Source organism: Epinephelus lanceolatus, chromosome 3 (genome assembly GCF_041903045.1).
Source record: "Epinephelus lanceolatus isolate andai-2023 chromosome 3, ASM4190304v1, whole genome shotgun sequence".
Lineage (NCBI taxonomy): Eukaryota > Metazoa > Chordata > Actinopteri > Perciformes > Serranidae > Epinephelus > Epinephelus lanceolatus.
Window position 1 is genome coordinate 33,545,871 of NC_135736.1, and position 24,650 is coordinate 33,570,520.

The 24,650-nt window shown below is 43.0% G+C and overlaps 1 protein-coding gene across 2 annotated transcripts in view; it reads right to left on the reverse strand.

Annotated features, from left to right (window-relative positions):
• ndst3 (N-deacetylase/N-sulfotransferase (heparan glucosaminyl) 3) overlaps nucleotides 1-24,650 on the reverse strand; it is a 56,763-nt gene that overhangs the window by 9,399 nt on the left and 22,714 nt on the right. For both annotated transcript variants that reach the window (XM_078166277.1, XM_078166278.1), the window contains exons 5-11: nucleotides 16,381-16,509; nucleotides 8,044-8,226; nucleotides 5,306-5,402; nucleotides 4,315-4,438; nucleotides 3,566-3,740; nucleotides 2,982-3,152; nucleotides 527-636 (exon numbers count right to left, since the gene is read on the reverse strand). In XM_078166277.1, coding sequence (XP_078022403.1) covers nucleotides 527-636; nucleotides 2,982-3,152; nucleotides 3,566-3,740; nucleotides 4,315-4,438; nucleotides 5,306-5,402; nucleotides 8,044-8,226; nucleotides 16,381-16,509 — 989 coding nt within the window. The remainder of the gene's footprint in view (nucleotides 1-526; nucleotides 637-2,981; nucleotides 3,153-3,565; nucleotides 3,741-4,314; nucleotides 4,439-5,305; nucleotides 5,403-8,043; nucleotides 8,227-16,380; nucleotides 16,510-24,650) is intronic.

Genomic DNA, 24,650 nt, shown 5'->3' on the forward strand with positions numbered 1-24,650 from the left:
TTGCCATTAAAGCTAAGAATTTCTGCCACATCCTCTATATTAAAATGTGACAAATTCCTTGATGTTTCTTTTCTCTTTTTGTCTTATCATCTCTGGCTCATCTTAAACCAATATTCCCTTTGTTCTCTCCATCGGGACCATCCAGTACATTCCATCTCTCCTGCAACAGCCCACACCTTAATCTGTAAAGGCAGAAATGTAATAGCTCAAAGCAAGCAGCAAACTGACCACCTGCTATTGGCTGATCTCTGGTGCCAGGTGATGTCACTGTCTCTGTCATCTGGAGTTTTCAGAGAATGACACCACCTGGCACCAGAGACTGGCAAAGAGGAGATGGCCAGTTTAGTGCCCCGCTGTTCACCAGTAGATGTCAGGCTTCATGCAGATTTGGGTTTGGAGTCTCATCCTTACAGCTTGTGCTATCATTTCTATCACAGTGCCTGCCAGGTGAAAGGCACCCTGACTCCGGGATGCCAGGAATGTCAGAGACTGAAAAGAGAAAGTAAGCAAAGCAAGAGAGACTTACGTAAGGGCCTGGGAGTAGTTGAAGTGAGGAGTGACTCCCAGGAACTTCTGGACCTCATCCATCACTGCCGCGGGGTCAGTTCTCAGCTGATGGCCGTCAATGATCATCACCTACACACAGATACACTCATACTGTAACACTGGGTAACTAGCTGGTGCATTATTTAGGTACTGGTCGAAGTAAAAGCATGTGGGCAGCTTCTTTAGTGCAACTTGATCTACTTTGATGACACCAAAAATGTTGGAAAACAGAACTCAAGCAGGCAGATGTGATTAGGGCTGTCCTGAATACCAGTTTTGGGCATTGAAACATCAGTGAGAAATATCTGTGATTAATCAAAGCTATGATCGGGGTTGGGGTAATAAGAGACAAGGACATAAGACGGACTCTTTTGAAACATCAGTTCTCAGTCAATGCACCTAAAATAACAACACAATTAGCCACGTTGTTAGCATGCAAGTCACAGTTACCTTACCCAAAATGGACCTATTTTCACAGCAGACATTTTGACTTGTCATAGTAGGAAAAGCACAGGTCAAACTGATAACACTTACAATGGCTCAGGTCCATTAAGTGTCCCAGTAAGCTATTCAAGTGAGCCAACATGCACATTACCCTCCTGCATTCCCCCATGAGTGAAACACAGCTATCATTAATGCTATTGAATACACCTGTGCTTTTCCTACATGTCAAAATGTCTGCTGTGAAAAAAAGGTCTATAGCCAGATAAAGAAATACTTTGCAAGATGTATAAGTGGTTTGACAAGGTCGTTGTAGATCTGAGAAATGCCAGTTTCCTTTGGCGAATCAGGCACTCGGCTTCTGGGGGTCATCTTTGCAAATTTTGAAACTATTCCAGACGATTGACTTTTTCAACATCTTGCTAGTGGATCTGTAAGCCTGTCACGTGTGGTCAAACTGTCCCAGTTTCAGAAGTGCTGGACTGCTCTGCTGGTGACTGACATCAAACGAGAGCGAGTCGGAGTCACAAAGCTATCACAGCATTTAAATGATGTCCTTGTGTGAGAATAATTAATGTTAATGCATAATGAACATCACAGATCTAATATATAGGATCAGAATGGGATGTCATTACTATAGCAACGTTTGAAGCTTTGAAGCATTTGGGACAACCCAACATGTTATATATCTATTTACTCTTTTTCTATTCTATTATCTATTTCTTCTTATTCCACTAATAATTAGGTGCTATGTAACGTTATGTCATTGCACTACACTTAGCACAACTAATTATGTCATTCTCATCTAAACACAGAAATAAGGACATTTTAAACAATGAAAAATACATAATGGTACCATTCCCTCTATTACCATAAAACTTCAATTAAAAGCCAAGTCCCAGTTAAACGCCTAGTCTCTTTTACTAGTCTGGTGTGGCTACACATTTTGACAAAGAAACCCCTGTCTCAGTTAGATGCCTGGTCTGGTTGCCAAGCAGTTAATTTTTTTTTATAGATGCTCTTCAGGTTGTTGGCTACCTCAAATTAGGTGTCAATTTCTCATGTACCCTGTAAGTTATTCATATTCCTTTAATCTGTGAAGGTCCTCAAGTTGTGAGTATTGTTTTATCAGGATAAAGTGAGGTTGCGTCGGTATATCGGACGCCGTAATTCTCATGTGCCGTAACTCTTTCTCTCTGATGCCCTGTTAGTCGGAGCTAGATCACATAAATGATTCATAATTGATATATTACCTGAAGTCAAATTTGTATGCAAGTAATATTCATACTTGCTTCAATTAACAATTTGATTGTATTTCCGATCTTTGCTGAGCAACACTTTTGTACGAATGGAATTAAAGGCCTGTCCCAAATTAGTCTCGCCACCAGACAATCAGAGATCTCCGCCTTCTCATAGTCTGGGGACACTCCTTTCTAAAGTGTGTTTAACACACCAGCGAAAACAGCTGGCAACAAAGCAACGCCTCTTGCATTTTTGAAAAGGACACGCCCTCCCAGAAATGTGCGCTCCCCCTTTTCTCATCTGCAAGGAAACAAACACACAGAGAGCTTGAAAATGGATGACAAGAGATTTAACTCTGTTTTATCAAACGTGTGCTCAGTCCACAAGATTGTGGAAATGAAGGACTTACAGCAGCAGTTTTTTTAAACTCTGAAATTATATCCACCCAGCTAAACACAAAATCAGGGAGAAAGTCATCAGTCTTTAGTTAAGCAAAGCGTCTAAAGACTGACTTGTGAGTCTAGTCCCAAATATAGGCCTGCTGATTTCATTGACATAGTTTTACGGTATGTTCCTGATCACATTAAAAATTAGTACATTTAAATCTTTCATAACTTTCTTCAAATGTTGTGAACAACAAATCTCATCTTACAAAACCAAAGGCTTTAACTTTACACACTGTATGATCTGTGCTTGTGTTCGCTATCACAGTGCAATTGAGTGCATCTGTGTCCGTGCCTGCCTGCACATACCTGGTTAGCAGGGTAGTAGGTGAGCCACCTCTCAAGATGTAACGAGTAAAGACCGGGGATGAGACAGCGGTTCTGCAGGGAGCGGAGCTCAGCCGGAGCTCCTGGTCTTGCACTAATGACATCATAGAAGGTGAACCGCAGGGCTGCGTGGTCCTCGTGAGCTCTTTGATGCTGGGGAGTTGAGCAGATGCAGCCACATAAGCTTTAACTGACTCCATTGTATTCTCGTTCCCTCTTCTTTAACATCCAGCATTACATTCACGGCTTTGCATGAAAGACCATTTTTATTGTCGACAATGACATAACATTTGAGTTGGCACGTTGTTGACATTCATGTCTCATTAATCAAACAGACTTAAGCAGAAGATTTTAGGATCTGGTGACATTTACCACACTGAGACGTATGGATAAATCAGGCTCATTAACTCTACGCTCACAGAGAGAAATCAGACTCCAAACACAATCTTGGAAAAAGAAGTCAGCACAGAGGTGATGCCATGTGAAGAAGCAGGCAACTTTAGAGGGTTTAAAATAATACATGTGCAGCCAGACAGTGGCATCTAATATATTCTGTGTGTTTGTACCTGATACCAGCTGTAGGCCCTGTCAGAGGGGTTGATGAGCAGGGTTATGATCTTGGCCTTGGGCAGCAGGGCAGCAGCTCGCCGAGGGGACTCCTCTGAGGGGAAGTAGTTAGCGCTCTTCTCAAACAGGAAGTCGGTGCTAACATTAGAGGGCACGGGGAAAAACTCCATGTACCTGAGGCAACAGAGGCACAGAGATTTGAGAGGAAATGCAAATACACATGCACAAAATAATGATAAACTCCACATACACAGGCACCGAAGCAATGCTGCAAACTCCTGGAGTCACCTGGAGTATGAATTTTTACACATTTTTCCAAAGTCAGACACAGCCACAAAGTTACGGCCTTAATCTGCGCTTAGACAACAAGCCTTAAATGAATTTGACAATATAATTTTAACAGCGTTAAATGACAAATTTCCAGAGTTAAGTCTTTTCTGGATGACTTCGGAGGCTGCACCAGCTGTGTCTCTGTCAGCTAAGTAACCCATTTATGGGTCAATTTAGGCAGCCATATGTCTGTTGGCTTATGTTTACGGGCTTAAAAGATCATTTTGAGGATGTTTTTGAACTGTTTTGAACTGCTTAATGTATAATTAAAGTCTGCAATACACATTACAGTCTACGACAACCTTGCAAAAATGAAAGGAGGTTGTTTATAATCTTTCTTTTCACCTCAGGTTTCGACTCGTAAAAAGTCACGGAGAGAGAGAATGAAAGATAAGGGTGTGTGTGTTTGTGTTCCTACCAGTCAATTCCTTTGTGGTAGTTATTGGTGTTGAAGAACTGGACCTCCTCATAAGTCTTTGGACTGGGGAAGTTACTGGAGATGGAGGGATGCATGAGTAGGAAGAGATAAAGTGCTGTCGTTCCTGGAAGAAAGGGCATAATTCATAACCGGCTCGTTAATTCAGCTCAGCAGAGAGTAGTCTGTGTGTGTGTGTATGTGTGTGTGTGTGAGCTGTCATCCACTGATCCATACTGGATGATTTTTTTCCTTCCACAAGATTTATATCTTGCTGAGAGTACACTACGTGTGTGTGTGCCCGCAATGATCACACGCCTCCCCATCAAATGATTCAAAACCATTTGACACCAATCAGCACTGGGGCTCTGGTCGTGCCCTCTGTCTCACCCTCAGCAGCTCTCTTTTCACCCTGCTCCCCTAACACTTAGTCCCACGCATCCTGTTCCACCCCCTCCTCACCCTGTTTCCTATTTGCGCTAATATCTCTGACATGCGAGGCATACATACCCTGCAATAAAAAAATAATTCATTGTACTGTAGTTGTTGTCGCGCCGCTAATGTTGCTATGGTGACCCCCTCCTCCCATTTAGTAAATTATCACCTGGTTAATTAGCCAGCATTACTGGACCTCCTCACCTCTCACATCAAACACCAGCAATTAGAATTCCTGAAATCACACGAAGGCAACACTTTGGATCCAAGCAGCGAATACAGATTTTTAATAATCTCCTTTTTTTTTTTCCACAGACAGAAAGTCAGAAAAGGAGAGGGTAGTTGCTCAGTACTGTATCTCTATGCATCTAAAGTAGATAGTATGTGGGTGGAAGAAAGGAGGTAAGAGCCTCCTCCTTTGTCTCGCTCTGACAGGGCCAAAGGAGCTTGGGGGATTAGATGAATGGGCTCTGATGTTGAGGATCTCAACACCTGGGCACACAGAAGGAGTCTGTCTGTTGTATGTGCATGCCTGAGTTTGTGTTTGTGTGCAGCTTACCTGTTTTCTGTGGGCCTATGACCATGAACTTGGGTAACCTGTCGCAGGTTTTCTCTTTAGACCAGATGTCTTTATGTCGTTTGTCATCGCATGGGTTCTAAAAAGGCACAGACAAAGGACTGGAGGTTAAAGTAATCGTGCACATAATACATACAAAAACATACTCCAGTGCATGGAGGATTTACTACACAGAATGACTGAATGATGTTTGTAGTTACTGTCTCATGCACACAAGTATATCCAGGTGTAACAGGCTAACAAGACACTACATATTAATTTAAAAAAGAACAAGCAAGAGATCTCTGTCTAGCCTCCTGGAAGTGTCGTGGGACCAACTAGATGAAACACTGGTGATAGGAGGTTCCCACCTGATGACCCCAAAGACGTGTTAGTTATCACTGCTCAATGGTCTGTATAGTTAAGCCTTGCCATAATAGTTTATCATAGGGCTTAGGAGGTTATTCACTGAGCACTGATCCTTTACCTAGAGCACAAACTTCTTGTGTTGAATGCTGACACACTTTTTCAAATACTATAGAAAGTTTAAAAAACATACAAAACAAAGTTCATAAACCATTTTTTTTTTTACCGTAATAATTAAAGTAAATACTAGTAAAAAAGCTAAGAGCTTCATTATTTTTTTTTTGTTTTGGGGGGTTTATGTCATTCTGTTTCTCAGTTGTGTCCCAGCTAGGGCTGCCCTCGACCAAACGTTAGTCTACCAGAAAGGTCATTTAATCCGCAAGATTTCATCAGTCGCTTGAAAAATAAAAAGTGAAACTCTATTAGTAGCTATGTCTTGTCAAAATAAATCAAAACCTTCATGACTGGACCATGTGGGAATTTAATTTGAAAGGACAGACACAGGAAGAGGCCACGCTCAGCAGTCAGACAGGAGTCAAGTTACAAACCAATCACAGCCGACAGATATCTTTCCCTTCTTCTGTAAATATTCAGTCTGATAAATACGGAAAAGTTGATCATGTTAGTGCAGGGCTACCCAGAGCTTTACATCTGTCCCACAGACGACAGGTCTACACACTTATAAACAGCACCTGGAAGAAGATCAGCTCTGCACTCAGGATTTCAGGTAAATAGGCTATGCAGTGCTTGTTAAGGCTGCTTAGCAACCTCAGGCGCAACCTGCTGCCGCGCTCTTGAAAGCTGCCACAAAAAAAGCACATGATTAGAGCCCAGCACCCGACCTCACATTTTCCAGGTGGTTAAAGACACTGCATGTGTACGGCCCCTAATTTCCAGGGCTGGTACCTGCGGTTATTCCACAGGCTAGTTAAAAACATGTCGGGCAGGGAATCCAAAGTGTGGGATCATTTTGAGAAGGTGAAGGACGAACCCAAGGTGATATGTAAACTCATCTTCATTGGTCGACTACAAACATGACGTATCATCTGAAACATGGAAGTAGCTACATGCCCATTAGCCACTTAGCACAATCATTACTGCTTTGCCCACAGCGTCATTAACAGGCGGCTCGCTCAGTGTGTGACGTGCACTTGTAGATAAAATATAGGCCTATATTAATGAAGGTTCATTAGTACGGTTTTGTATTTCTCTGTAATGTAGCACAGTGTTAACAATGTTACTGATGCTATTCTTTCTCACACCTTCAACTCAAACCATTGTGTTGCCCCGCCCAAAATATATCATTTAATAATTACATTGATATTATAAACATGCAGGTGACTAGTCGACTAATGGCCCTAAATTAATTTTAGGTAGGTAGTTTAAGGCCCTAAAGTTTGAGTATGTATGCTTTAGCCTTAAGATGCCATTTTACCTAAGCCCTTCTAAAAGCTTTTTTTTCCCACATGACGTGACGTCAGTTTCTGCACAATGCCCTTGCCACATATAAACTCACAAACTGCTGTGAATGCAACATTAGCTTGGCTCTGAAAATCACAAATAACAACCACACTTAACAATCAGCCTGGCAGTAGCCCAGCAACACCTTTGTGCTGTGAGGCAAAATTACTGTTTCTGTCAATGGAGTCTAGTGGCTTTGAAAAGAGCATAGATAACGACTTCAGTTCCCCGTTGGAAAGAGCTGTCTGACGGCAAGGTAAAGCCGACTTTCGGACCCGAACCAACTTGACGTCCACAGCAGTAGGCTAGTGCTTGGTTCTGTGCCACTAGGAGTGTGATGACTGCATCAACTGTTGGTTATACACTGACTTTGAGTCTATTAAACTGTTTAAACAACACCAATTCACTATTATCTTGAATCTCAATGTGTCTTCACCTGGTTGAATAAAGGTTTAAAAGCATCATGTTCCACCTTCCAGCGCTCACCATCCAAGCTAACACTTCTCTAACTCTCCATGCTTACATTGTCAGTGCACCACATGTGAGAGGGGTGGTGGAATCAGCACTGTAACCTACGTTAGCGCTTTTTACTGATGGCTGAGTGGGAGTTTCAATTTGAAAATCACGAAAAACAAAACAGATGGACCCACCCTTGAAATAGTTCACCTCGCCTTCTTTTCCAGGCTTTTGATACAAAGTCAGCGGTGGAAAATTAACTCGTCATGCAACACAAAAGAATGTGGGTACAAGAGAACAGCTCATACAAACTGTTTTCCTCCTGAATACAACTGAATCACACATAAAAATTAGAATAACAAGACAGTTTTTTTTACGCAGAAATGAACAGTTAAAATATACACGAGTGCAGAAACACACAAGCCCATACATGCGGGCAAATACCCACGCAAACACACCTGCCAGAGCGGGTTCCTTTGTTCGGGGAAAAGCTGGAAGTACTTGTGCGCGAGCTGCAGAGGTGGGAGCGTGTGGAGTCTCAAGTTGGTCCACGAGCGAAGGAAGGAGGCCAGGTGGACAAACGTGTAAAGACCCAGCCGATCGTTGCCGTAGTTAGACAGGTGGGTCATGAATATACTGATCTAGAGTGGAGAAACAGAGACAGAGTGGGGGTGGGGGGGGGGAGGGGGTAGGGAGGAAAAGGGAAACGAATGGAGAGAAGGAAATACATACTTATTGGATTGTGCCAAATTGTGATAAAGTCAAAATCTCATTTCCCAAGTTCCCATGTTTGTGAAAAACTGAGGCAGCGCGGTAAATCTAATTACTGTTGTTGTGACTGCAGTGGAAAGCAAACAGATTATTTCTCAGTGTGTGATGGTTTTAAAGTCACTAACAGAGCAGCTGTCTGGCGGGTATCAATATTTGCTATCACTTTGCAAAGAGACACACTCACTTTTGTTATGTAAGATTGTACATTAACTTTCAGAGCAATACAGTTTCAAGTGTAAAGGGGAGGTGGGGGGGACAGATAAACCGAAACTGATGTATTCACCACTCCTGATAGATAAAGCTGAGGAGGCAGCACAATACTTCTCATAGCCACTGGGTGATGGGAGAGATGCAGCTACACACGGGGAAAGTGTTTCCGAGTGTGTCGGTGTGTGTTCACGGTGGTTAATGTGTGTGAGGGAAAAGGAGAGACTCAGAGGGAGTGAAGGAGCGATAGTGTGTTGGTCCAGGCTATCTGTCCACGCCTCGGTGCTTTTATAGGCTGATCAAAGAGACAAGCTAAGATAGCTGCTACAGACAAATGCACACACACTCGCGCACGCACACACACTTCTTTTGTGATTGGAGGGAGCTTGGGAACGTGAAGTGTCTGGATGAAACGGTAACATCAGCCATTAAGATATGAATTATTTGGTGGATGTGAGCATGTGTGTGTCTGTGTGTGTGCATGGATGATCGTGTGTCAGTGTATTTGGGTGAATGTCCATGAATGTGAACACACATATACACGGTAAGACACACACATGCATACACATTGAATTTCCTGGTGACAGAGGACTGTCGGTGCTCCTCTTTAACGCTGAAGGTTGCCGCAGATACAAAGCGACACAGTGTCGGGGTTTGATGGATCAGCGTCCGGCCGACCTGGAAAGCTGTTCAGAATACTGATCGCCCCCGAATACTGATGTGTGTGTGTGTGTGTGTGTGTGTGTGAGAGAGAGACTGTGGGAGGGAGAAAGAGGAACCAGACATGTTGTGTGGCTAGTTGTGTGTGTCTTTGTGACAAAGAAGGCAACACAGAAAGAACAGAGAGGAGCAAGGGTATGCATGTCAGAGTCATTTTTCACTTGTATGTGTGTGTGTGTGTGTGTGTCAGCATAATTGTTTATGCATTTGTGTATGCCGGCGTGATTGTGTGCATCTGCCACCATCCTCTTATCTCGCACTCACTCTAAGCAAAACCAAGCAGCGCACCATCCAGCATGCTTCATATCAGTCTGGTTGATGTTAGGGCAACAATGTGGAACCGCTGCCAAAAAGGCATCACCAAGCACTCAACCAGGAACAACAGAAACACGAGCCAGTAAGAAATGTTTGCTTGCTCCCGCTCTGCAATGATTCGTAATGTCAAAACCCAGAAAAACCTCCCTTCTTCGAAGCACGCGTGGAGAACTTCGAGCACTGCTCTTAGAAACGTGTAAAATTAAATTCGACAGCGTCTCACCGGAAACATCTATTCACATTTGGGATTGAGAGGGAGTATTTCCCCACGGCATGCTGCAGTGGTTGAAGACGGCGGGGGGGGGGGGGGTGTGAATATTATAAATGAAAAGGTTTTGGACTGCTACACAGTGAATGCAGACAAATCTGACCTGAGTAAATAAGAGGCTATAAACCGCCTCTCCCCTTTTTGTGTTGTTTTGTGCTTGTTTTTTGAAAGCAGGCAAGGTGATCAAAAAGTGATTTATGTTCCCTTCAAACCACTCAATACCCTATGATATCTGGCCCAGGCTGTGCGGGGACGAAGCGTACTGTATGTGAGTGTGTGTGCATGATACACAGGGAGAGAGAGAGAGAGAGAGAGAGAGAGGGAGAGGGAGAATCTGAGCGTTATTGAACATGGAAACATTCATTATGGAGCTTAAGCACTGGCTGCCAAATTAAACAAAAGAGGGAGCAAGAAGATGATTTGTGTTTGTAATTGGAGAGCTCCAGAAAACGACAAAAAAAAAAAAAAGAAAAAGTCAGAGAAAGACAAAGAGAGTAACCTTGGCAGGTGAGTGTGAATTAAAAAACAAAAAAAAAAAGCCACTTGAGAGAGTGTTAATCTCCTGACACAGTGCGAGCCCCGATCCCTTTTGGTGGAAGAACTCACCGTAGGTAAGAATTCAATTAACTGAACCGTATAAACCTTTTCTCCGCATCTGGTGCCACGTCTCATTTCCTGAATATTGGATTGCTTTGAGTCCCCTATGTGCCTTTAATAAAGAATACTGCGCTAATAATTTAACACCAGAATTGGGCTCAAATCATACTTGGAACTGGACTGGGAGAGAAGTGTAAAAAAAATCAAGAAATGAGAGAACTAAACCCAACCCTGCAGCTTCCCTCTTTTAATCTTTGTCCCTTGTCTTCTCCTCTCATTGCTCCTACGCAGCTTCATTTCCTCCCTCTTCTCTCATCCTTTTAATGTCTTGCTCTCACTCACTCTCGTCTGCTCCAAAAAGTCACTTTATGTGTTTTTTTTTCTCTCTCTCTCTCTCCTCTCTCACTCTGTCTCTCTTCTCTCTCCGATCTCATGGTGACCTAGATGCTCTGATGAAGCATGTCAGTCCAACATGGAGCGATGTTCTTCAAAATCCACGCGTGCGCGAACACACAGGCGCACAAACACACACAAATGCCATGTCTCGGAAGATTAAGAGAACACCAGTCGTGTATTTGAGTTTGTGACATGCTTCAATCCACTCTGACATGATTGCATTTTTGAAGAAATTACTTGTTTTACCAGCCTTTGGTTGAGGGTGGATTTTGTTTTTGTTTTTTTTACCCCCACTCTTCTGTCCATCTGTCTGTTTCTATCCGTCCGTCCTTTTGCCTCTTGCCTACTGCCGTCCGTCTCTGCCTTCTCAGCTGCTTTCTCTCTCCTTCAATGTGTAGCTGTAGCAGCCTGTTTCCCATTACAGAGCACTTAGTTCCACATACATTTCTCCCTGATTGAATTGTTATTGCTACTAAAAAGAAGCCTACACCCCCCCCCCCCCCCACTTCCCCTTCCCCTCTCTCCTTCACCGCCGTCGTCCTCTCTCCCCTTCCTGCTCTTGCAGCATATCTCTCTCCGTCTCCCTTTCTAGCAGTCCATCTCGCTGTCTCTGTCTAATTGAAAGCTGAACGTCAAAACAGCAAATGATTTCGATTCAATTTATTCTGCCTGCTCCAGTCAACATCTTCTGGCCCTTTCCATTCTGCCATCTTTGACTGCTTTACCCTAACTTCGTAATTTGTCCTCCTGTTTGGATTGGAGCATATTGTGTGTGTGTGTGTGTGTGCATGTGACTGGGAGAGTGTGTGTGTTTGAGAGCCTGTATGTGTTGATGAGCTGCCAAAACCTTCAGTAGCAATCAGCAGGACTTCAGAGAAAGGGAAGGAAGGAGTGGAAATGAGATAAAGAAAAAAACAAGTGTGGAAAGATTCATGTGTGTGTGAGCAAAGTCAACACAAGCGGGTCGAAAACGAGAAATAAGATGGAGAAAGAAAGACGGTGTAGAGGTGTAGGATGTGCGGGTGAGTGCTGGGTGAAACAGAGGGCTAGGAGGGAGGGAGATTGTGCTGATATTCGGTGTTTGGCTAATAAGCTTAGTGGCAGAGCTAAGCGCTAAATGTCAGCCCTGATATATGTCTACAGCTCTGCTTATGTCAGCTATACACACACTTATACAAACATACACATGCACGCATACGCAGATACTTGGGTGGTGACACGAACATATGCACTGGTGTGTGCTTGTGTGCATTTGTGTGTGTGTGGCTGTATGTGCATCACTTCCTCTCTGTATGTGTCTGGATTCTCAAGTGACACAAGATGCCGTGACCTGAAAATTAAATCTCAATCTGTCTGCCACCTTCTCACCCTGCTCTCCCCGTCTCTCTGCCCCCCCCCCCCCCCCCCCCCCCCCCCTTCATCCTCGTCTCTCTGTCCTCTCCCTCTCCTCTCCCTCTCACCCCTCTCTGGCCATTTATCGGGGAATGACTTGTGCCCTATTGGCTGTTTGCAGAGTCTAGGTCGTCCAATCGATTGTCGAGCTTATGCGAGACGGGGGAGCTCAATGATCGCTGATGCAGCCCCGAATGATGCAAAAGTATCCAAACGCATGCGCACACATACAGTAGACGCACACACACATTCAATATGTTGGTGTCTGTCAGTGGTGAACTGCCACCACGGGCCAAAATGTGATTTAAAGTCACTGAATGGGAAGTGACAATGTTACCAATGTGCAGATCATCAAACAATAGGAAACCCCCCGGGGACTAAAGCAGTGAGCTACAGAACACTATTGATTATACGAGCAAAGTGCACACACTAATGAAAGCTTTCTGCGTCTGCAAATGGAAACATAGCAGGGGGAAGCAAAAATAAATCGTCAGTCTTTATGTGCGTGTGAGCATGTGTGTGTGCGCGGATGTACGTCATGGCAGAGTTAGGTCTCTTCATTAAGAGATACAACAAGAGGAGAGTTTCATCTCTTATTACACTCATTAAGAGAGGGAGGAAGTGGGAGAGAAGGACAAAAGATTGTGGAAGCAGAGGGGAAAAAATGTAATTAGCTTCTGTGTTTCTGGCTTTTAGGAGGAATTTCAAACCCTTATGTAATATATATGAGTGTGTGTGTGTGTGTGTGTTTGTGAAAGAGACAGAGAAGGACAGAGAGGGAGACAGTGAGCGTGCAGAGGCATCTCTGTTGATTTGAGGGCTCATGTTGTGATGACATCAGTGGTGATGTGCGCAAAAAAGGTTGTTAGGTTCTTTGTCCTTTGAGCAGCTAACAACACACACACCTACACTGATGTGACACACACACACACACACACACACACACACACACACACACACACACACACACACACACAATTTAATTGCCTATAAAAATATTTCTAGTGCTAATCAACACCTCGGGAACACACAGCTCAGTCACAACCAAAATATAATGATAACAATGTAATGAGCTAAAAAATTAGAACAAACTGCTTCGACTCGAGCCAGGCGTATTAAGTGGTGGAAAACATACAGGGTATTGCAATATCATACGACTATTATTACACAACAATGCTTTTATACCACCCTATAATTTTCTTTTGTTCTACCGTTTCAAATTACTTTAACTGACTAATGTAATGATACAGAACTTGGATTATTTATATTTTTTTACATAGTACAGTACAGTAAATCTGTTGTTTTTTAATTGCAACAAAGTTCAGAAAACTTGGTTCGTTTGTCATTATTGCTATATAATGCTTTTATCGCATTACACTGCTATAATTATAATCAGCCGCACCAAACTTTAAAGTATAATCGCTGTGCTTAAAACCACAGTATGTCAGTTTATTGTTATCATTACCTGTGCCATCAATACTACCATCACCATTAGTACATCTTTAGCACCGCATTGTCTGCTGGAGAATTATGTGAGAAAGGTTTCACCGTGTTGTAAGTGATGTGTTTGCTGTCCTTCGTAAAATGATTTCACCTGCCAGTAAGTTCGGCGCTTGTCGGTGTTTAAATATTTTGACTTCATGTTGTCATGAGTCAGTTCAGGGAGGAGCCAAGTGCAGAAAAACAAAAAGTGAGCTTTAATGCAGCTGATAAAACACATGCAGAACAAGCATGTAAGTCCAGATGAAAGCAGAAACAAAACTCCAGGGATAAGCACAGGAGAAACTGAAACACACAGGTATATATACACAGAAATAATCACGAGAATGAGACACAGCTGGAGTAGGAGGACACAGGCAAAAGGAGGGAGATGGAGACTGGCTAAGAACAAGGGTGTGGTTGGGAAGACTAGGGTGGAGCAAACAAGACTAATTCAGAACAGGTGTGAAGGGAAGACTCTGGGAACAGGGAAGGACTAACGAGACAGGTGTGACAGAAAACAGGCGGAAAACACAAAGGCAGGAAGTAAAACCAGACACAACACATGAGGAGAGAATCTACAAAATAAAACAGGAAGCAGATTAAACATGAATGAATGACATGACAGAAAACCCAGGATCATGACATGTGTATGTTTGCAAAAATGCTTTTAAGTCTCAAGTTGGTCCTTCCTGGTGATTTTAGAAACCAAAACTCAGCCTGTGATCACTGTGTGGTTATTGATGCAGGAGACATTTTAAAGGAGGATGTGGGTTAATGCACTGTTTTTATTTCAGATTATATTTTGGGGGCTTTGTGCAGCTCAAAATAGACGAGAAAGGAGAGAGGAACAGGGGGTGACATGCAACAAAGGGCTGAGCTTTTTAGTGGGGAACACACACTTCCAGGTGAGCGATACCAGGGTGCCCCAGTGTACATTTTATAAGAGCAAGTCCCTGATTTTATCCCATTCAAACTGGCCATGTGAGTAATTTTTACGGACTGCACGCTTCCATGCCCGTAAAGATTCTGGCATCTTTTAATGTACCTCCTGTTAAATCTCCAGTAAAAAAATAATAACCCTAGTTTATGGTGCCCTTTCAGAATTGAAAACCTTGGCATTTCCTTTTAACAAGGCACTCCAGGAAGTTTTTACGTCTGGTATCTTCAATCCAGAGCTAAACTACTGGTCTTCCTCAGTGTTTGTTTAGCCATGTTGACTTGCGCTGCTTATGCTAACTACAGAGCTCTAAAGGCCACGTAGTTATTAGCCCCGATCATGATTCATTTGATGTTCAAAATGGCTGTGAGAATGACTTTAACAGGTGTAGGTGACCATTTGTCTGGTGCAGTTTCCCTGTTGAGTCCTTGTGTTCATATAAATCACTCCAACCCCTTGAATAGGAAAAGCTAAACTACTGTTCCCTTTAGTTTTTTACTTCATGCCAACCACCCAGTTCTTTGTCTATAATTAGAAAACAACTGCCCCAGCTAGAGGAAATGTGAAACACTTCACCTAATTTGTTCCAAAGCCTTTTTTCCCATGTTAAGTGGTATCTGAGACATAAAAGTTAGGAACAGAAAAACTGAGCAATTAACTCTTTTGTTGTATCAACTGCCAATTGACAACAGAACAACAATCTCATAGAGTATTTCTGTCATGCGTCATTATCATTTTAACACAGTGAAAACATTGCGCTCAAAGGAAGACACGAGAGTGCACTGACATGCAGGGACACAGAAGACAGACAGCGCGAAAGAAAAAGAAAACATCTGAATAAATAAAACAGTGAGGAATGGAAGACAAAAGAAAGACGCAACGAAACAAAAGAAGGATGTCAGGGAGAGAAAGAATAACAAAAAGACAGAAAGACAGAGACAAAGTGGAGCAGAGAGAGAAGAAAGGACTAGATTGGATTGTTGTGCGAAGCGCTCTTGACTCTGTGATGTTCGCCGAGTTCTGACAGCTCCTCTAGTTCAGCACTCCCCTACCTGACACTTCAATACAGCCTACTGCTGGTCTATGAGCATCTGTGTGTGTGTGTGTCTGTGCATGTGTGTGGTTTAAATCAGACAGAGATTGTTTGGAGATAATTCCTGGGAATTTCTACCTTTGGTTGTATGCGTGCATGCGCCCGCGAGCACGTGCGCGGGCATCTTAACTGCCACCAAAACCTAATTCTGTTCCTTAATTCAAAGCAGAATCGAGTTGAGCTGACATACACAGCAGGGGTAAACGAGACGGGGAGGATGTGTGTGTGTGTGAGGGTGTGTGTGTGTGTGAATGTGTGACAGCAACTCCCCCTGTGGTGTGACCCAATTTAAAGTGGGGAGATGAACACAGCTCCACAGTGAGAAGCAGCCCCTGACAGGAAAAGAGACACACACACACACACACACACACACACACACAAACAGCAAAAATGAAAAAGAATGAACCAGACAGAGAGGAAGTTACCTTTACAGAGAGAGCGGGAAGCCCAGTTGGTGCCTCTTTAAGGTGCAAAAATCAAAATAGAAAGTAACAGGCCTCCCTGTTTCTCACTCCCCATATCCGTTTCCATACGTGAGTGTGTGTTTGATTGTGTGTGTGTGTGTGTGTGTGTGTGTGTGTGTGTGTGCGTGTTTGTGTGTGGTTTCTCTGACTCACTGGGTTGAGGAGCACGGTGAGAAACAGCTCTCCCCCACGGATGCTTTTGTCCAGTTCTTTAGGTCCGCCAGGGTATTCCTTATAGTAGATGGTGTGAGTAAACAAGCCACACGTCTGGCGGGGCAGCACCTACACACACACATACACATAAAAGGAGGAGCTGTTATTATCATTCATAGCTTCAGTTCACACAGGAAGTGCAACTGAACAAATAGTGTACAGTCGGCTGAGCCAAGTATGATCAGCAGGTACTAACTTCTAAGACTAAAAAAATATGAATGGCAAAAACATGACAATTTGTTGTTTTTAATGGCCCATCAAAGAGCACTCCACTGACTTTATATTGCACTCTTACAATACTGTGGGACTCTTGATAGATGATGAATAAAGGATCAAAATCAATGCAGCAGAAGCAGTTTCACACCTTCTTCTTTCTTGTCAAAACCTGCATTACCCACAGTGCAACTCAACCGCAACCCCTCTGACAGTTTGGTTGGAGATTCAGGTGTGTTAAAGCCCTGACACACCAAGGCAACAGTCGGCTGTCGGTCAATGTTGGGCTGTTGTTGAATGTCTGTTCACTTTTTTTTTTGGCCAATTCAGTGACAGCACAGCCCATCAGTGATTGAACTCACTGTCATTGGCAATTTGGCTCAGCACACAGGAATAAAAATGGAAGTGAGGAAAGTAAACAAACAGCTAAAGTCAAGAGGGAGTGAGATCGAAATAAACTTGTTACATGAGGTAAGATCATTTTTTTAGCCACTGAGCACTTCAGCAGAAACCTTTCGTAATGGTTTGTGCTGTTGTTCACTGGTGCACGTCAAATATGCTTTGTTCTTTAAACACTGGATTGTGTTGTTAATGTGCTAACTGGCTAACTAGCTTCAAGACAGTCTTCCAGTTTCCCCTTTTGAATAAGGAATATAGACTACCACTATTTGCTGGTGTGGAGAGGTATTTCCCCGATGTGCTTGTTGGCCATCGGCTATAGTCTTTGGGGTGTGTTCATGTGCAACTTTTTAGCCGAGATACAGGCAACGTAAGGTGACCAGATGTCCCGCGTTGCACAGGACTGCACAGCATTTCTGTCTCTTTTCACGCGTCACGCAAATTGAGACCATGTCCCGCATGATTGATTGTCACCCGCACTAGCATTCCCCCCCAGCCAATGAGAAGAAGCTGCATGCAGCTGCCGGCCCACATGGGCTCTCCGTGAGGCACACGTTTTCTTCACTGCTAGTTCTCTGAAGTTGGTTTGGTGCATCTGGGCTTTTAGGGCATTGTCGCATGTGAGCAAACACAGGCGAGTGACTATTGCGATATTCATGCTGAATGTGGGCAGTTCCTGATGCGACAGACATGGAAAGCAAGTTTGCTAGCTAATGTTAGCTAGCTTGCTAATAAATATCGCACAATATAATGGTAATGGCAAATTTTCAATTATTTTACATTTTCTTATGTTTAATGCCTGTCTCTTGACTCACTGCCAGCCAGGCAGCTCCTTACATGTGGGCAGTTTGTGTTTTTCATGGCTATTATCATACAGTATCGGCTGGTTAAACAAGAAACCATCCTCTCCTGCACACATGCTTCTTTGGTATTGGTTGAGGCTGGGACTGCATGGATCACAGTTCACCAGAGTTAAACTCCACGCTATGTGAAGATTCAAATTTGCTTTACAACCAGGAGCGAATGTTTTATTCGCCCTCTGCTCGCATTGAATGGAAGTGAACAGGAAGCGAATATTCGTCAGTGTTAATTTAGCTCAGGTGTGATCATACTCTTACGCTAGTAGCAGCTATTGCAGCCTCTAGCCGCCTACCCTCAAGCAGAGGTGAGGAGCGAGCTGCAGAAGTCTGGTAAGCTCACTTCTTTCTAACTCCACACCCTCAGATTTTCTTCACTTTCAAACTTAAAGTTTTTAATCACTTAAAGGGCTCTAGCACATTTATCAGATTTGGCTTAAGTCCCGGCGGAGCCACGAAAGGCTTTCCACAACTTGTTTCACATATGCTATAGTGCTCCCAAGACCTGAAAACACACTTTGATGTTCCCCTTTAAGTGGCATAATGAAACAGCTGTGATACAATTATTTGAGATTACACAGGAAACTAAAACAGCCAGTTCTGTGTGAGGTTTAAAAACTGCTGATCATTCACCCATTTCAGGGCCAAAGCACAAACACACCAGGTACCAACATGACTTCAAATAACAAAAAAATAATTCAGCCAGCAGCATAAAAGATGACAGGTGTATGGATGAAATGTACAGCTATAGAGTCAAGCTTGTCTACTTGGCAGTTTCTAAATATGAAAAGCAGACAGCCGAGCAGGTCAGGGATATTCTGATGTGTTGTGTCATCCAGCATATGGTAATGTTACCTATCCCACCGGAGAAGCACAGGTGCCAATTCTACAGATGGTTCAAGTCACATTCTTGTAGGGGTATCAAACAGTTTTTCACAGCTGTCATTTTAACTTGTCATAAGATTAAAAGCACAGGTGTAATTAATAACATAAATAATGGCGCTTTTCCATTTAGGTGTTCGGGTTCTCCGGTATCGTGCATGCTGGCTCACTGACACAGCTTACAGGCACACTCAAATAGAATGGAGACATCATTAAATGTTATTAGTTCCACTTGTGCCTTTTCCTGTAATGACAAGTCAACAAGTCTGCTGTGGGGAAAAAAGGTCTGTAAGAGTCAAATTAGGGTTGTCCGTGGACACACCATTTACTGCTGTGCTACAGCCATGAGTCCTGAAGAGGTGTCCAGCTGAGATTTCTCCACTACAGCAGTAGAGACCCTTCATTTTCCTGCAAGTGCATGAATTGCACCGGTGAAGTTAAGTCTTCCTGGGGCACTGTTCAGTTTCTCTCCTCACCTACACCTGTTTGGTATTTTGGTGACTCCTTGTTTACCGAAGCGGAGGGAGATAATAATGGATTACTTTTAATCCCGCCTCGAGCAGGTGCACTGTGCACCCTTGGCCACGAAACACTGACACACCCTGTGTGAGTTACATACTCATGCTTTGATTGAAGAAAGCAGGGTCTCACATGTCGGTTTCCCAGATTCTCTTGATTGCTTTTTGTAAATCTAACAACGTCATAGTTGGTCAAGGTTTTAAAAGTGACAGCAACAATTGATTGTGATGACATGACATGTTTTGGGCTTAGGGACTCTGCACAGCTTACCTCCGCTGTAACATTCACATTTGTCAAAGATCTGACAAAGTCTTTTTGGCCGGCATAAATATTTAATTAACTAAAATGATGTGCACAAAAAAACAAGCACACAAGACTAACAGAGTGCTGGATCAAGTGTTTAACAGCTGATGAATTAATCTTCTTTTCATTAGGTCATTAAATGACTTAAATGAAGAGCAGAGAAGAAGAAGGTCTTTATTGTGAAGTCCTTGTGGAGCACTTCTCCGTGTGAAATAGAGAGTAAAGGCTGGAAGAGCAGATATTGGTTTATCTATAAAACACTGCAGACTCGTTGACACACACACACACACACACACACTCACACACACTCGGGAAAGAGAGAGAGAGAAGGAGAGAAGGAGAGAGAGGGAGAGAGAGAGAGAGAGAGAGAGAAGGCCACCAGAGCCACAGACACTCAGCACTATTTCACCAAACCAATTATCCACAGAGCTATAGCTCAAACTGATATAGTACATTTTAAAAAGAAATACACACACACACACACACACATACACACACGTATGCATGTTTGTGAGTGAGCGCACGCGCACACACACACACACACACACACACACACAACACAATCCCATATCTCAGTCTGATTTGTTCTGATACTGTGGGTCCAGTGGGTGGCTCTCAATCTGCTGACAGAGACACACAAACACCAATTTTACAGCCTTAAGACAACTTCCTGTCCTCCTCGGAGCAAACAAAGATGGAGCAAGGGGCAGAGGGGAAAGAGATTAATAGACAGAAATTGCAAGAAAAATTGGAAGTGAAGAAATGTGAAAGGTGAGGAAAATGGGACGGTTGTGAGTGATGTGTCGCAGTAACTTTACGAGAGGTCAGGAGGCTCGTTGAAATTATCACAAGGCGAAAGCTCGCCAGCTGGGTTGTGGTGAAATTATTTAAAATTTAAATTCTGCAAGCAGGTGCACACACACACACACACACACACCACAAAATAAACTGCCTCTCAGAAAAATGTTCGCCATCCATTTCAAGTTTGTTTTCTCTTTTTCCTAGCCTCCCTTTGCTGTTCAGTCAGTTCAGTATGCAATGTCTCGGAGCAAGAGATGGACCTCTTCACTGTCTTCCTACTCTGTTTTCACATTGCTCCGCAGTTTTTATTTAACAGTTGCTAATAATAGTGCGTATTTCTACAGTTTGTAAATAGAATTTGACAGAACATTGTCACCCTTAGGTCCACTGAGTCATCATCATATCACATGATCTTCATCAGCAGATGGCGTCTCCTGAGATGTTATGAAATCGTACACTTTAGGCCTATAAGTTAATAGCTATTTTTTTCTTTAGTGTACAATCACCTGAAAAGAAGAATTGTGTTTTTGTTACCTTAGGATGGTAAAATTTTCTCCAGAGAGGAGTTTGACTCTGAACTCACATCATCTTGATACTCACTCAGAGAACAGGCTGTTGCTTCACATTCCCTTAAAAGGTCCAGTGTGTAGGATTTAGGAAGATAGTGGCAGGAATTGTATATAATACAAAAAGCATGTTTTCTTTAGTGTCTAGTCACCTGAGAGAAACACTCGTTGAGTTTTTTGTTACCTTAGAATGAGCTTTTTATATCAAAATAGGGAGCGGGTCATCATCTACGGAGTCCACCATGTTGCACCTCCATGTTTCTACAGTAGCCCAGAACAGACAAACCGAACACTACCTCTAAATACGGTCATTTTGTTTCTGCATCTCTGCGATGAGTGTCGGAAAGACACAGATTTTTTTTCTTTATTTGGTGTTTTTACCGGTTAAAATTACCTAGTCTGTTTGTTTTGGAGAGGAAGACACCTCTACCGATAATTTGTGTGGAACTTCTGGAACTTAAAGCCCCTACAAGGAACTTTCATTTTGAGTTGATTTTGGTGACCCTGTGGACAAAAGCGGTAGTGTTTTGCTGGAATGAAGCCTACATTTCCCATGAGCTCTAGCGCGTATTGTCGTAAAGATGCTTACCTGGCTCGTGCATGTGTTTGTTTTGGGGATGAATGAAACAACAAGACGGGAAAACTTTGCCCCCGCTCCTATCGGGGATCCCACCTCACCTCTGCCGCACCCCAGCTCCACCTCTCCGGCGTAAGCGCCACCACCGCCGGGTAAACGCAGCGGTCGGCTGGTAAGGCTGAAGGCCTGTTTGGCGAGCACTTCCACGGCTTCTTGGACTGAGTATGGAGCAGTGTCTCGCCTCTTTATTTCTTGGCACTCGCTGGACCCTGTCAACGCCTGGCTGGTACCTGTCGTCGGCCCACATGAGGTGTTCCAGCCCCGCGGCCCCTGCTCTCCTCGTCCCCGCTGGCGCGGGGTGAATCTGCGCAACCTGCGGCCTCTGTGTGTGGCTCCCCGAACAGCTAATGCCGTGGACCCGCCGGCTCCTGACAGGATTGGGCTGGTAAATGCTAGATCGCTAGCGAACAAAACGTTTATCCTGAAGGATTTCCTGACTTCCCAAGGATTGGATTTTCTCTGTGTGACTGAGACGTGGCTGACTGTTGGTGAGTCCAGTGCTTTCACAGAACTTTTACCTGATGATTGCTGCTATTTTAACTCCCCGCGGACGTTGGGTCGAGGAGGAGGAATAGCGACTATTAATAAAGAGTCACTATAAATGTAAGCAGCTAGGTAAGATGAAGTGTGCCGTCTGAGTGCCATAAATCGCTTCGTCCTGGAAGCGACCAGGGGCGGACCCGGAGACAGTTTCCTAAAGATATGGATATACACTATATAGAAATAGCTATACGTGCCAAACAGCATAGGAGAGACACTGATTTGTAACATGAAACTGCTTTATTCAGTTTTTTAACTGGTTTCAGTCACCTGGTCTGGATAGTCACCGGATAATTTGGCCCCTGGTAAAAACCTTCTGAACAATGAACACTGGAGGAAATCCAACTGGGAGGAGTTTCAGCTGGTTGCAATGTGCAATCCTCACCACTAGATGCCACTAAATCACACTAAATCTTACACGCTAAACCTTTAAGTTGAGTTTTGAAGTTCATTCTCAATATATATATATATAAATAAAAATCTAATCCCAAGGTCCATTTAGTGGCTGTTCTGGAGCTTTTGATCATATCACATAATCTTCATCTGCTGTGGATGAGGACAAAGACTGCTTTTAATGTAGACAAGAAGTTCAAAAAGCACACACATGGAGACATGAAAGTTTGAATAAACAGAATCGCTGGGCACCTCCATCTGTTGTTGCACTGTTGTTGAGGGACACTGTTGGAGGGGAGAGTGAATTAGATGCAACATACACTGGATATCTCTCAGGCCACCAGTGGTAGCTAATTCTGATTCATAGACCTGAAGTCCAGCTGTGCTTCCTGGAGGTCATTTCATCACAACATTTTGCTCAGAGAATTCAATAACTGTACTGAACAGTGTTCCATGTGATCTCTTTACTAAACATCTAAACAATCTCGCACCAGAGCAGAGCCAAGCTGAGAGAAGCTCAATCTATGAGATCTGATTTTGCATGTCTGTGCTCCCCTATCAGTGTGACTTTAGTGCACGGGCAAAATTTCCAACAATAAGTATATTCCATCCAATATGAACTACTGTCTGAAGTTTTATTTGAAAGACAATAAGAACAAAAGTTTCAAAAGCAATGTTCGGAGAACTGCTGCATCCATCATTTGGGTTGATGGTAAGCTTGAGAGTAATTTTTTGCTAGGGATTTAATTTTATTTCAGCCTCTGTTTCCTCTTCAGCTTTTTTTTTCTTCCCAAAAAGCTTCCTCTCTTGTATAAAACAAAAAATTAGATTTATTTTTGATTTTCTGCCACTTTGTCTCTCCTGTTTTTTGTCTTCCTTTGTGATGCACAATGTTGAATATGCATTCTTTTTCAATGGCTTGTTATCTAATTCAGCGATTCACTGATGCTTCTCAGTACCTTACCAGTGATAATGTATAATAACACATTATAGCCTGTCAAAGCGTCAGCTTGTTATTGTATTGAAAGGATGTAGCATTAAGTGGCTGTCTTTTATGACGCTGTGACAAGATGTCAAGATATAAAAGCAGACTTGTAGGACTGATTAGGAAATTGACATTGCTGTCGGTTCAAATTGTTTGCTCGAGAGCCAAATACGGCGGAACAACATGGACTGGTAATTTTGGTGTCAGATGTGATTGGTTCTTTTGTCAATAAGGGAGCAGTTGTGCACACTGACAAAGAGCCTGACTGACAAGTGAATGAGGAGGAGGAGGAGGAGGAGGAGAGACAGAGGGAGGGACGAAGACAACTTGCTTAGGTGGAATGGGCGACAGGAGTTTTATTCTACCGCTGTCTCAAACAGTGACTGATGAATTATTTATCGCAGCATGAAAGTGTAAAAATACTCTCATTACTCGATTCTTATTCTATGGTACACATCCTGCACATATACAAACATAGAAATGCACACGGACTCATACACACAGAAAAGCTAACCCCCTTTAGCCGCCTTGGGAAGCCATTAAAAATTAAATCAACATAGAGCTGTGGTGAGACGAGGTCAAAGAATACATATTGCACACACGCACACACATATGCGTGCACGCACAGAGGTTACACACCACGCGCAGCATCATCGATTTTCTGTTTAAGACCGCAAGAAACAATCAGCACACAATTTACTATTCAGCAAACACTTATTTGAACGCAGAGACGGTAGATAAAAACAGTTTTTCAAAGTGAGATAAAAGAATCTAAACAGACTCTTGTGACTAAATAATTCTGCGTTGAAGCATTGATTCAGTGTCTTAGAATTTACAATTCATGGTTTAATTAAAGTCTGATGAATTAAGCAAAGATGCTATATAACAAAGATACAGGTAAAGACACTATATAACATAAGAGTTAGATTTGACCATTAACCTCTGCATGATCAATGTGTGTGTTGTAAGAAAAGCACATGATAACACACAGGAATCCCTAAATGTGCCCTTTGTTGTGGTATTCATCACGTTTATCAGACGAACCTGACTCACCTCCTTTTGTCAAACATACACATCTATGCTTTGTCTGCCAGGCCAACATATTTTATATGTCT